This window comes from Etheostoma cragini, chromosome 4, assembly GCF_013103735.1.
Source record: "Etheostoma cragini isolate CJK2018 chromosome 4, CSU_Ecrag_1.0, whole genome shotgun sequence".
In the NCBI taxonomy this organism is placed as follows: Eukaryota; Metazoa; Chordata; class Actinopteri; order Perciformes; family Percidae; genus Etheostoma; species Etheostoma cragini.
The window spans coordinates 11,538,195-11,551,947 of NC_048410.1; the positions used below are offsets into that span (position 1 = coordinate 11,538,195).

At 42.3% G+C, this 13,753-nt stretch overlaps 2 protein-coding genes and 1 long non-coding RNA gene across 5 annotated transcripts in view; 2 read left to right on the top strand and 1 right to left on the bottom strand.

Annotated features, from left to right (window-relative positions):
- The window catches only part of rassf5 (Ras association domain family member 5), a 28,450-nt gene extending 15,596 nt beyond the window's left edge, over nt 1-12,854 (top strand). For 2 of the 3 annotated variants that reach the window (XM_034870118.1, XM_034870119.1), the window contains exons 3-6: nt 8,781-8,894; nt 9,621-9,954; nt 10,052-10,167; nt 10,354-12,854. In XM_034870118.1, coding sequence (XP_034726009.1) covers nt 8,781-8,894; nt 9,621-9,954; nt 10,052-10,167; nt 10,354-10,497 — 708 coding nt within the window. In that variant the 3' untranslated portion in view covers nt 10,498-12,854. Of the gene's footprint in view, nt 1-2,343; nt 2,811-8,780; nt 8,895-9,620; nt 9,955-10,051; nt 10,168-10,353 lie in introns of those variants that run through there. The other variant, XM_034870120.1, reaches the window with a different exon arrangement.
- The window catches only part of dyrk3 (dual specificity tyrosine phosphorylation regulated kinase 3), a 22,824-nt gene continuing 10,762 nt past the window's right edge, over nt 1,692-13,753 (top strand). The window contains exon 1 of the mRNA XM_034870115.1: nt 1,692-2,346. The gene's annotated coding sequence lies outside the window, so the exon portion shown is untranslated. The remainder of the gene's footprint in view (nt 2,347-13,753) is intronic.
- Nucleotides 5,734-13,753, bottom strand: part of LOC117943780 — a 16,879-nt gene continuing 8,859 nt past the window's right edge. Inside the window, exon 4 of the long non-coding RNA XR_004656433.1 lies at nt 5,734-5,790. This is a non-coding gene — a long non-coding RNA (uncharacterized LOC117943780). The remainder of the gene's footprint in view (nt 5,791-13,753) is intronic.

A 13,753-nucleotide genomic window follows, 5' to 3' on the forward strand; every position in this document is an offset into this window, starting at 1 on the left:
TATGTGTGTGTGAGTGTGTGTGTGTACAGGAACCTGAGGCTCTTGGCATCCCAGCCTCAGTCACCCACGCAATGTGGTGCAAACACACACTCCCACACATAACATGCACGAGAGATATCTGGATAACCCCACAGGCTTGCAGCAGAAAGTTTGTAGCTACTCTATGCCTAGGGGGCAGATAACACAAAATTAGCCCCCTTCATATTGTGCGAGGTGAGTGTGAACAAATACACTCCTTCTACCCCGTAACAAGTTGATCAAAATGGAGGGAATTAGAGTGAGCTAGGGGATGAATTAATACAGTAGTTATAATTAATAATAGTTTACCAGCAGAAAATACGGAAACTACAGTTCAGGCCTGTTTTCCCAAAACACGCTTATTTCTTTCAATATTTCACATCTAATGCAACAAAATAATGACTGTGCAAAGATAATAAGCTAAAAGAATTAAGTGAGCATTGATGATGTCTGTCTTGGAGGTATAGAACTCTGTGACTAAGGCCTGTCCCTCTCTACTTTCTTGTTTGTTGTTTCCTAGAGTACACGAGTACTGCAGACAAGACGAGATAGTTATTTTCTGCAGTCTTCTTTCTCCCCTTTTGCTCTGTCTTATAGCTGTGTGTGTGTGTGTGTGTTTTATTTTCCCTCTGTCTTTGCAGTTTCCTATTGTCTGCGCATCAACAGAAAGTGATCCCCTTTTACCCATAATAAGCACATACACTGCTGCCGTCACACATATGTGCATGTAGCACACTTGGAGCCAGCAGATTGTTGTAGTGTGTGTGTGTGTATGTATGTGTGCTTGTGTGTGTGTGTGTGTGTGTGTGTGTGTGTGTGTGTGTGTGTGTGTGTGTGTGTGTGTGCGTGTGTGTCCCACCCCCTGCATGCTACCTTCTCCCTTAGTGATTATATTGATGGAAGCAAGGAGCAGAGCCACAGGTAATCAGTCTTTGGCAGACTCAAACCTGACAGAAAGACACCCACTGTCCCTGTATGCTGCAGCCCTCCAGTAGTATATAGCTTTACCTAGAATCATGTCTGAGTAGATTTTAAAAATCATACTACACATACAAAAACAGCGTGGACAGATGCACACATGCAGCATCAATCTCAGCAGTGGCAGGGACATTAGTTTCTTTGTGACAAGGGGGGTCACTGCTGGAGTCAGAGGGCAGATTGCAGGGTCAGTTGGTTAGAGGTCTTTGTAACCTCCATCCTAATGGCACTCATTCGTTATTGTCTTAATCTCACCTTAAGTACTGTGAGACCTGATCTCCACCAACAAGCCAGCAGTGGTAGGTTATGTTTTTATTGCTGGACTGTATTTGCCTTCCTGGTTGGTTTGGGCATCAAAACAATAGCCCGAATTATGGCATGCTCTAACATAAAAGCCACATGTTAACAGTGGTTGTCATGGCTTCTAATAAACCGTTGCATCCTGCTCCAGAATCTCACTTGTAAAGCAGCCATCTTCCCCAGTCTCTCTGTTGCCTCGTCACTGATGCACTTATGTATGTAAAACAGGAGCTGTGAGGCTTTATATCTCTCACTCATCAGCCTCTCTCTCTCTCTCTCTCTCTCTCTCTCTCTCTCTCTCTCTCTCTCTCTCTCTCTCTCTCTCTCTCTCTCTTTGTAAGAGGAAGTGGTCATGCTCTGCAGAGTGCAGTTGCTTGCAGGAAGAGAAAGAGAGAGGGTGGAGAGAGAAGGGGGAGGGTGCTTGCAGGCTGATAACACACTCAACCACAGATGGTTGAGCAAGGCTGCAAGGGAGTGAGGGAGCAAGAGACAGACAGAAAGAGAGAGATTATGAAGAGGTAGGGAAAGCAGAGAGTAAGAAAGCTAAAGAGGCTGAGAGGGAGGCATCCATCTCTCTGGTAGCATTGCCAAAGCAACAGCGAGAAGAGCAGAGAGGAGGTACCACAGGGTCCGTGAACGTCTTGTTGCTGAAGCCAAGAGATCTTCTGCTGCTGTTTACTCTGGACTCCAGGGACGGATCGATGCTCGCGCAAAGAATTGGCGGATTTGAATTGAACTGTTCTTTGTTTTTTCGCAGTGGGTCCTTGCAGAGGCACAGACACAGAAAAGCAGGATGTGGTATCTCATGCATGTCTTTATGAGCGTTGGTTTGTGGGTATAACAGGGGCTCTTAGGTGAGCAGGGTTAACTTGAAACCAACCTGTAAAGTGACTCCATGACACCAGCACGTGCCTATATATTGGTGTGTGTGTGTATGTGCTTGATGGTTACATACCATGTATGTTGAGCTGCAAATGGCCAGGTGCATATACTGTATGGTGTGTTTGTGACACCGGCAGAACACACACACACACACACACACACACACACGTACGTCAGGAGGAAGTGACACGTCTGTGCTTGCTCTCGGATTTCCTGGTCCCCTCTCTGGTGGCACGCAAAGCGTTGAATCTGAGCCGAATACACCTGTCTCACCGTCACAGGCGGGACTTAAACTCTTCTGGATGCATCGGCAGAGGAACCCAGACTTTTTCTAGATGAGTAAAGAGCAGCTAGTAGCGTTTGGACTCTGATTGTGGCTGAGTCACATCGGCCCAGCATTTTTGAAATAAACCAGCACTTCCTCAAGCTGTCAACGTGCTGCTCTGGTGCTACGCCGGTGCCAGAGGCCATCTCTGGACCTCTTCATGACTGTCAATATAGTGCTGACCCCCTCCATGACAAGCAGTAACAGCATGAGCAGCGGGTACTGCAGCCTGGATGAAGAGAGCGAAGAGTTCACTTTCTTCACAGCCAAGACCTCGTTCTTCCGCCAGCCCAAGCATGCAGCTAAGGTACAGAATCAGGGTAACACTCAGTCTGATAGACAAAACTGTAAAAACTGTAATTGAATAAGACAAACTCAGATGGGTCAGATGGTGGGCGTTTTAGTTGAACTGGGAACCAAACTGTCATTTATATCAAAAACATACTATTAGAAAGCAGAAGTATGGAGAGGAAGTGGTGGTGTTTGTGCATTCTCATGTAGGCCTCTAGGTGTGTGAGAGTGTAGGAAGGGTTACTGTCATACATCGAGTGTGTTGCATTGTTCATCAACCTTGATTTAGCATCACAGCCTGAAAACAGTGTTTGGAGAGTGAGAGCTGTATTTAGTACCGAGAACTTTCAGCAGATAGTTATTGATGTCAACCTACAGATTCCATAAAGGCTTCTTCTTCTTCTCTACTTACCAGGGGGAGGTTTCCGTAGATACACAGATGATTCTGTAGCTCTAGAATGTGTGTGTGTGTGTGTGTGTGTGTGTGTGTGTGTGTGTGTGTGTGTGTGTGTGTGTGTGTGTGTGTGTGTGTGTGTGTGTGTGTGTGTGTGTGTGTGTGATTGGTGCTCCAGAAACCTTGGCGTGTGTGTGTGTAGGGCAATAACTTCACTGTAGCAAACCATTATTCTAGTTACCATAGCAACTCTGGGTTCTTGTTGGCAGACACTTCAGAGATTTGGTTTTAGTCTACTGTACATTCTATGTCTTCATGCATAACTGGCAAATGCTATAACTGGTATATACAGTATTATTCACACTGCAGGGTGTCGGGTGCTGCTTGTTTGATTTTGAGGCTTGTCCCAAGATGAACAGAAGGTGATTGAATGATTTTCTATGGGAAAAGAAAAAAAGAAAAGGTTGGTATGGAAAAGAAAAAAGTATTTTTGGTTACACAAAAAGACTGGAATTTAAAAAAATCTGGAAACTACACAGACATTCGCATTTATTTAAAATATGCTTAGCCCTTTTCTTGCTGTCCTTGTCCTGGCAGTGCCTTTGGTGTCTGACTTGGAGAAGGTATAATCTCTGAATAATTGACCAGCTGTGTTGTCAGCATGTGGAGTTAGGGTTGCTGCCATGCTGAGGCAGAAGGGTATTGGGGTTAGCTCGTTTGGGCTGTCAGCACAGAAGCTACCTGCTGATGGTGTTGTATTTTCTACTGCACTATGCAGCCAAAGAAAAAGGGTTTGACATATAGTATGGCAGCACGGCTATAGAACGGAAAGGATGGAATTGTTCTTGAATTGCATCTTCTTGTAAAGCATTACAAGTAGCCATGTGACAAAGTGCAGTAAAATCTGTGTGTTTTGTTAGTGGTTGATCTGTGTGGCATCCTGTGAATAGAGAAATTATTACACATTTTGTGTATGAAGATGTTAAAATGTGTCACTGTGTTAAGTCATCTTCCGTGTACTGTATGTGTGCATTCATGTACACAGACACAAAGGGAGATACTTACATTCATCAAAACAGTGGAAAGGAGGTTCATGTCCTCTTTTCTTTATGAATTAATTCCAGAGCTGAGCCTTTTGTTTCAGATTAGCCAGCCAGCTTTAATGTGTGTGTGTGCGTGTGTGTGTGTATATTTACAGTATAAGCCCCTGCAATATCTCATACACTGCACACATCTAGCAACAATGGTAGGAAACTAAGTGTGTACAGGTGGAATTAAGACAATAGTTATTATAAAACTGTACTGTACTAAATACAGTTTTAAAGTACTGGTACCTAACAAGTATTTCTATTTGCTTTTTAAAACTACCCATACCCTCCACTATATATATATGGTTTACTTTATTTGATAGGGATAGTGGAGAGACAGGAAAGGGTGGAGAGAGAAAGAGAGGATGACATGCAACAGAGGGCTGCAGGTCAGATTCGAACCCTGGCAGCTGCTAAGGATTTAGTCTAAATGGGGTGCATGCTCTACCGGGGGAGCTAGAGGTCCTCCACTCCACTCTGTTTTAGATTACATTTTAAATTGTTGATGTTACTTCGTTGCATTGTTTGAGGGAGTAGTTAGTTGTGTCAGAGATAAAGACTGTAAGTATAAAACATATAATATAAACTTTAAAAGATAATGCACATAGCTTTATATTGCAACAATATAAAAAAGTAGTTAGATTAGCAAACATTGAAATACTGCTCCTGAACACAGAACTGGGTGCTGGGATACAGCAGCATCTGAGCTGTGAAAAAGAATCGGCGTGTGTGTTCTACTCAACAATTGACCCATTAAAAGTCTTGCGTGTGCTTGTGCGTGTTTGTGAGTTGTCGTTGAATTTTGTCCACATTTTTTTGTATTGTTTAGTTCTGACAGCGCTTACCATGTCCTTAATCTTGGCCAGTTGTAATTGATCTTAGAGTCTAGTGTTACCGGAGTGTTGCCTCATGATGTTACCACACACACACACACACACACACACACACACACACACGCAGTGAAGCTAAGAAAAGGGTGGTCAGGTTAAACAGACAACTAGGTTTGGCACATGGTTTAATACTGACTTATGAATGTTGCAGTAACATTTCAAGCAGTCATTTGACCTCTCATGTCTGATCTCATCAGAGTAAGAACATCAACACTTACTCATGTCACCCTAAGGGGTGTGGATGTGTGTCAGCATGGCGGGTGTGCATATGTGTGTGTGACCATTATGTAACAGTCCTAGATATGTTACACACCTAAGCTGCTTCACAAATATCTGAATCACAGCATTAAACTGGATTAACTGGCTTGGACCTGTCACCTGTAATATTGTTGTTATCAGACAGTGACCAATCATTCTGAAGTAACACTTATTGCCAGAAGCTAATTTGAAAGCTTTTTTTTTTACAATTATTTTTTGGGCCGTTTTCCCTTTAATTGATAGTGACAGTGGGTAAACAGGAAAAGGGGGAGAGAAAGAGAGAGGGTGACACACAGCAAAGGGCCGCTGCTAAGGACACAGCGTACATGGGGCGCAGGCTCTTACTGGGTGAGCTAGAGGCCACCCCTAGTTATCATATTCTTTCAGAAAAGAGAACATATTTGATCACTTGTGACATGAGTTACATTATTTGCCCGGACGCTCCATGCTTAGCACCATGTGTGTTGAATGAAGATTGAGACTTAATAAAAGCACTGCAAAGCCTGATGGTTTGGTGTATGGAATTGGAACGGTTTACACATAAAATTAAAAAAATAAGTATCACTCGTTTTATACTAACGAGTTAGAAGAGTTAGGAATATAAAGGATTTTTCGTGTCATGTTATTCATCAGCATATTGACCGAGGTGCTACAGTAGTCCCTCGAACTGTAGGTGTTTTCCTGAAAAGTCTTTTCGGTGTCCACATCGCTCTGTTTCTGTGTGTTGCTGGTCATTGGCTCCCCCGTGACCTGGTCCAAGCAGGGCAGTGTCCCAGGACTTTTTGGAACTTAGGGACGGAAACTACTCCCTTGTCCTGCTCTATTGTCCCCTGACCACTCTCACTGGTATGCAGAAAGGCAGAGAAGGGCACCGCCTCTGATACATTTAGAAACTTGCAAACAAACGCAGGAATTCCTGCAACGTTCTTTTTACTTTGTTGCCTTAGACTACGAGGAATTTTGGAGTCAACTTCTCCGTATCCCTTAGATTATTTTCCTAACCCCAGATATTGCCATACACAATGTATATGCGCCAGAGTTTTACGTGCTGTGTTGTGTTTTGTGTGTGAGTGTATGTGTGTGTGATTGATTTATTACCACAAGGGGCCTCGGTCTATGTGTGCACACACAGAGACACACTTGCACACTGCACCAGTGTTGAATGAAACTGTGACTTCATCACACGACCCGAGGACTCCCCTACAGAAATGATTTCTTTCCTGCTATCTCTCGCTCACAAACACACACTGTCTCTCCCTCTCTCTGCCCCAGAAAATGCAAAGGAACAAGAGGGAAAAAATGCTATTGTAAGATAGAGAGGATGCATCCCACTGTACTATAAATAACCCAGTCAAACTCTGTGTTGCTAAGGCTGGTTCAGCAAACTCTCTTTCATCAATCCTCACCCTTACTCGCTTCTTTCACTGCATCCCCCTCTTTGCCCCCCCATTCCTCCGTCTTTTCATCGCTCCTTTCCTCACTCTCTCTTTTTCTCATTCCTAGTCACTGAGGGAAATGAGTAATAGTTAAAGGGAGGCAGCGCTGTCAATATTCTTGTGCTGTGATACTAAATGCGTGATATGCTCCATTCACAACGTTTCCTGTCCCTGTGTAGAGCTGTGGAGTTGTGTAACCACGTTGATAAGGAAGAAACAGTGTAGTGTCTATAAGAATCTCCCATCAGCTTCAGTCAGAGAAGCAGCTTTTCCTCCTGAAGTTGATAAAGATGGAGGATAGGCGAAGAAGGTGTTGTCACCAAGGGGGTAAGCCTCTACTCTCTAAGTGTAGCTCTTATTGTGCCATTTTAATGCTACAAAGCGCTCACATGCCGTTAGCATTCTATTGACTGCCATTCATTTTTACGTCTCTTTGACAGCGAATAACTTTACATCTGAAGCCTTTAAATCTCTATTTGTCCATTATTTATTTCTGAAGAAACACAACAATGTATGAGTAGCTCACGTTATGGCGCTGTAACAGATGTTTTTGTAAAAATAGGCTAACGACTGTGTCATAACCAAGCCACTTGCTGTTGCATTGTCGACAAATAACCGTACTGTCAGGAGAAGCTCGCGGACTTACTCTAGCTGTTTAGATTTAATTACTAATGTTAACTAGCATTTTAGTTGGCAATCATTAGCCTTTGCCTATCTTATCTCCTTACATATACCTACGCTGTCCATACCTACGAGACTTTTCTTGGCACAGCTACCAGAAGACTTACAACTTTTACAACGCCCCTCCTCCATAACTCTCCACCAGTCACATACACACATATAACTGCTGACTGACAGGTTTCTTGGCAAATCACACACTCACTAACAGGCAGAACGCATTAACTGAAGTCTCCTAAAACCGGGAAAACTCAATTACTTACCAGCAATAACACTGGCTTTAGGAGTCCTAAAGGACAGGAATTACTGCATCCCTGGCGGAAGACTTAGCTACAATTAGCCACGAGTTAGCTGATGTGTGCTAACTATGGATGTATTAAGAGAACAGTGCTAACCTCTGCCAAAACAGCACAGCTTAGGCCTACGTTAAAAGTTAACACTAAACCAGCCTGCTTTTTATGTAAAAAAAAACAAAAAAAGGGATTAAAAAAAGAGAATAAAGAGAAAAGAGATAAACAGACTTACTTGAGATTTGGAGGTTCCAGGTGAACTTGAGGAAGCCGTTGCAGATATGTGGCTTTAACACATCTGTAAGGATTCCTGTGGAGGTGCGGTCTCTCGCCAGTAGCCTATGTAAATTACCCGTAAACCACGCCCTCTTTGTCCCTCCCCTCAGGGCCTGCCGCCCTACGCCAAACCAGTGACAGAAAGTTGAAACTGAAAACCAGTGACATTGTAAAAATCTCGACAGCGTAAAACAAAAACTGTCCCTGAAAAGACACAGACTTCAAGAAAAAATGTACAGACATTGAAAAACCTATCATAATGCAAACAAATGTATACAAAATAATATAATAGGATTGTGAGATCATTACTTTTTTATGTTTGTGTTTTATATATCAGTTCAACATTTTTCAGGGCCAATATTTTTTAATTTCAATGCCAGATTTTATTTTGAATACCACAGGTTACTGTCACTGTTCTAGCTCCATAGTGTCATAACCAAATATGACGCCTGATATTGCTGCAAGTCAGTCAGTCCACTTTTTTTTTTTTTTTAAGTTTACAGGGTGTAAAGGTTCTTCTGATTCTGGTACGTACAGATATCTTTTCATAAATTTAAGCAAAGCAAGAAAGAGCATTTGTTTTTTACAGGACTTGTGGAGGAAGTAGCACCATCTTCTGGTTAAAATAAAATAAAAATACGACGTAGATGTTTGAATACTTCTCTCTGCCTTACAGCAGAAGGAAGCAAAGGAGGAAGATGGAAGAGGATCGAAGGACCTGTCAGAAGAAGAGGTGCAGACAAGGATAGAAGAGTATAACGCTCAAGTCTCTGAAACTGGCATGAAACTGGTGAGTTTTGGTTTTATGTGTTGTGGCTGGTGAATGTACTGTATAATATCAAACCAACAATGAAACTAGATTCTTTTTAAGTTTCCTTGCTTAAATAGAAACAGAAAATTGAGCTTATACAGGATGTGAAAAAAGAAGATCTATCTAATAAAGCAAGATGTATCTGCATGTATGTGTGTCCGTGTTTGGGGGAAGGTAACCTACACATCCCATGCAGTCACCACATAAAGAACACAACAGTGGGGGGTGGGGGGAGACACTATATACTATTAAGTTGCTGTGAGTATTTCCCCCGAGACCAAGCATTTTGTGCGACAGTGGCAAGAAAAATCTCCCTTTTAGGCAGAAACCTTGAGTGGTGAGGACTCTTAATATGTGGTGTTTGACGGTGCCGGTGGGGGGTAAGATGAACAGTGGCAATTACAGTCTCAATAAAGAAAATGAAACTGGCGTAGTAGGGCACTGCAAGGCATCGCAGTGTGCCTTCAAGGAATAGTTTGACATTATAAGAAATATGCTTAAACTCTTTCTTGCTGAGTGTTAGATGAGAGAGTGGTATTAACCTTCTCATCTAACTCTCAGCCAGAAAGCAAATAACTGTATATTTGACTAAATGTTAAACTGTAAAGACAGTACAGTACAATAAAATACTTACAGTGTGCATACCCACACTAAAATGTGCCTTCACTCTCTAACTGTCTCCCCGTTTCTCTCCGTGTGTTCTAGGCTTCAGACGGATCCTACACAGGCTTCATTAAGGTCCACCTGAGACTCAGTCGACCAGTCACAGTCCCCGCTGTGGAGGCGGCGGACTCAGGGGGATTGTCCAGGCAGACGGCTGGCCGCACTCAATCACCGTCAGAATGCCAGGAAGGGACGGACTTTGGGCAGAGCGAAAACAGAACCTCCTTCTACCTACCGTGCGTCTGTGTGAAGCAGATCCACATTAGCTCTCTAACCACCACCAGAGAGGTCATCCAAGGTTTGCTGAAGAAGTTCATGGTGTTGGACAATCCCCGCAAGTTTGCATTGTACAGACAGACACACCGCGATGGACAGGGTGAGGAAAAGACACTTGGTTACTTCTTCTACTTTGCAGAAAATGTGTGTAATAGACTGCAATAATGATGGTTTTCTTTGTGCCTTTTTCCCTTCAGATATGTTCCAGAAGCTTCCTCTGTGTGAGCGTCCTCTTATTCTGAGGTTAACAGCAGGGCCCGACCCAGAGAAGCTCAGCTTTGTCCTTAAGGAAAATGAGACTGAAGAGGTGGAGGTAAGAATATCACACACAGACACACACACTGTGTGGTATCACAATTGTTCTCAACATTTTTACACGCTTTATTTGATATGAAACGGAAGGCAATATTCCTTTGATGATGGACATTTATAGATGGCTAGTAGAAAAAACTAACTTTCTGCAGTGGTATTTTAATCTGTTTCTCTCCTTCTCTGACAGTGGCATGCATTCTCTGTCCCTGAGCTACAAAACTTTATGGTAATCCTGGAAAAAGAGGAGGCGGAGCGTGTACGGGCAGTAAAGCAAAAATACACTGTGTACCGGAAGAAACTACAACAGGCCCTACAACAACATGACCCCTGACCCCGTCACCTGTTACCTTACGACCTCAACCCAGGGACAGACGAACCCTCTAAACGCTGACCCCTCAAGTCCCTGGATCTATTCAGAGACCGGAGTCAGAGCTGAACTCATCCTCCACCCTCTGCACATACACCCAAACAGACAGAACATTCACGCATAGATGCAAACCCTTTCTCAGGACGCATATAAGCCCCCCCCCCCCCCACCATCCACACATCCACTCCCTGAGTAGAGAGTCAGGGGTTGAAAGTGACATGAAAGGCTACAGGGGTGTGTCGCCTGATAGCTGGTTGGATAAGCAGTGTTTTCATCGCCAAGGACACACACAGAAAGATCAGAGCAACACAAGATCTGAAACTCCGACTTGAGATCTCATTTGGGACTGATATGAATCGTTAGTGTTTTTAAAGATACCCTCTTCTTCTGCTTCTGCTGCTACTGTTGCTACTGCAAGTGTTACTTATGCATGAGTCTCTCTCAGCTCATCCCCCTGCACATAGAGTTAGAAGTCACACAGAAGGCATGAATACTTTTTGATGGAAGGACAATCATACACAGTGTTCTATTTATTTTATTTTTCTTGGAATTGATGTATAGGGTTATCACCAGATCTATTATTTTTATGCTGGAGTATAAGACGTGTGGATTTGTGAGAGAGTTGTTTAGGGTCAGGGTGATTGCTTTGGATGCTAAAATAAGAAGAAAGGAAAAATAAGGAAATTATCAGAGAAAGGATCTCACCATTCTCTGTTTTTTTCTCAGGGACCATGCATTGAGCAAAGGAGGAAAAGGAACCAAATTCTACCTTACAACACCCAATTTTTAGCCCACTTTGTCCCAAATCTTAGCGTTTTTTTATTTGTTTCTATCATTTTATTTTCCTAGTTTAAAGCCATGTGAAGAGCTGCTGTCAGGAGCGTCGCTGACAGAAAGGTCTTCAAACCAACCCAGATACCGATCCACTCCCTACACACAAACCTTAACTCTTTGCAGATAACTGTGATTTCATTTTCCCTCCCTAAATCCTGATCCAACCTTGCTTGACCTGCTGAGGAAGGCAATCCACATACTTTTACAGATTTAACACTTTATTGTAAAAGTGATTTTACATGGTTAATATATGGGTTGCATTTGAATGTGAGTTTTTTTTTACACCAAAGCTTAGAGAGACAGAAGATTTTAAATGAATGACAGTCATCAGGACGTTTATCTGATTAAAGGTGGTGTATGTAAAGAATTAAATCAGCTTCTGTTTTGCACATTTGGATGCAGGTCACTGAATAGCCCGCAACTCTGGGGCTGGGAATGCATTTCTGCTTCTTTTTTCTTGTCTTTCTCTTTTTGAACTTTTTCAACTTCATCTTTCACCCTAAACAAATATATAAAAAATGAATGATGATGGCTATGATGTACCAATGACGTGGTTGCAATGCATATGTATTATGTAGACACTGGAAAAAGTTTCAAGGTTAAACTTTGTTGTTATTACAATGAATATTGATAGTATTTTGGCATCATTCCTACTGGTGAGAGAGAGAGAGAGAGAGAGAGAGAGAGAGAGAGAGAGAGAGAGAGAGAGAGAGAGAGAGAGAGAGAGAGAGAGAGAGAGAGAGAGTGTGTGTGTGTGTTTGTGCTCACAATGTGAATTGTGTTTTAAAATTGTAAGAGTGTATGTGTCATCAGCGCTCCCTCATTGGTCCTCTCTTATCAACTATTAAAACATCCATTGAGTGCACACTTAATACACCAGATTACAACTGCAAATTAGGTTGTTATCAAAAGATATCTGGCATGCATGTATCATAAAATTAAGGCATTTAACCAAAGCATTTACTGTAAACATTTCCCGCACACCCTGAGATAGATGAAGCTTGTCGTCCATTAGCACTTGTTTCTCAGTGAACCCAAACCTGTTCTTTTTTTTTTTTTAACGCCATCACCCAAAGCCCAAGCTGTTCCTGCTGGCAGTGCCTTTTGTTGCATGTGCCCCTGTGGATCAATGTAAGGTGTGTTTTAGCACACAGGTGCCTGAGTGTATGTGTGGGTGCTTATGCATGTGTGAAAAATCTGTGTTTCTTGGGTGGTGTCATTTTTCTTTCTTCCCCCTACCCTTAACACATTTGTCTTTCCAACAAAACCCCTCTGTGTGGGTGCGTGTGTTTGTGTGTGTGGTGAGTGTGGTGCGTGTTATTTATTTCATGGTCCACCTCCTCCGTGTGAAATAATGTCAAGGATGTTGAGACTTAATGCTTTTTTTTGCAGTTTATTTTGTTGAATTTGGAAAAGTGTGTATAAATATAGCAGTAGAACTGTACAGAATATCACAATGAAATAAAAAGGAAATCCCTTTATTGAAATGTTCTCATATCTTCTTGACATGGTTTCACATTACTCTTCTGCATTTTAAGTTTGTCTCTATGTTCAGTCTGTAATAAAGCCCAAAATGGTTCTCTGTATATGGGTCTTCAACCCTAAAAGCTCATTATGTAGACCTTTATCACACCACATACAATATTTCAAAGTTATGAACAATGAGGCACATCCACAGACAGAACAGAAATCCTAAACAGAATCTTCTCACTTACCTGGATTGAAAAGGCATTTTTCTTAGTTACAGGATTGGGTTACAAAAAAAAAGGACCTACACCAGTTTCACTTCTTCATGTTGGTCTGTCCAGCAAACGTGTCCTTGAGCTTGACACTGATTCCAACCAACAAATGTACTGAGAATTGTTGCGAAGGAGTCAATAATTTGCTATAATGCTGCTGTTATGTGCACGTCTTTGTCATATTGTAGAGAGCAAACTCTGAATTTTAGTTCCTGCGGGTTAGGTTTGTTTTTTTACTCTTAAGAGAGACACTACATATACCATTTATTTGTTCAATGACTAGAGCAGAATGTGTTGTCTAAACAGGCCCCAAATGGAAAGTGTTGAGGGTGCGCCAGCTTTTATTGCTTTCAAATCACCAGCAGGTGGCAGTACCTCATCTAAACTGCAGGTACCAATTTAACATGCAAGATGTAGGCTGTTTGTGTGTGTGTATTTGCACAGATGCACGTGTAATTTTATTTTATATGTGCTGATATGCTTGACATGATAAAACATTTAGGTTTTGCACCGACACTCAGAATTTTACACAATACCTTCCCTGCTCTGTTTTCAAAGGCCAATAAAAATGAGGTGTCGGACCAATAAACCTACAGGTGTTGGTGTCTGTCACAGGCTACAGAATACAGCCAGGACCCACAACCCCC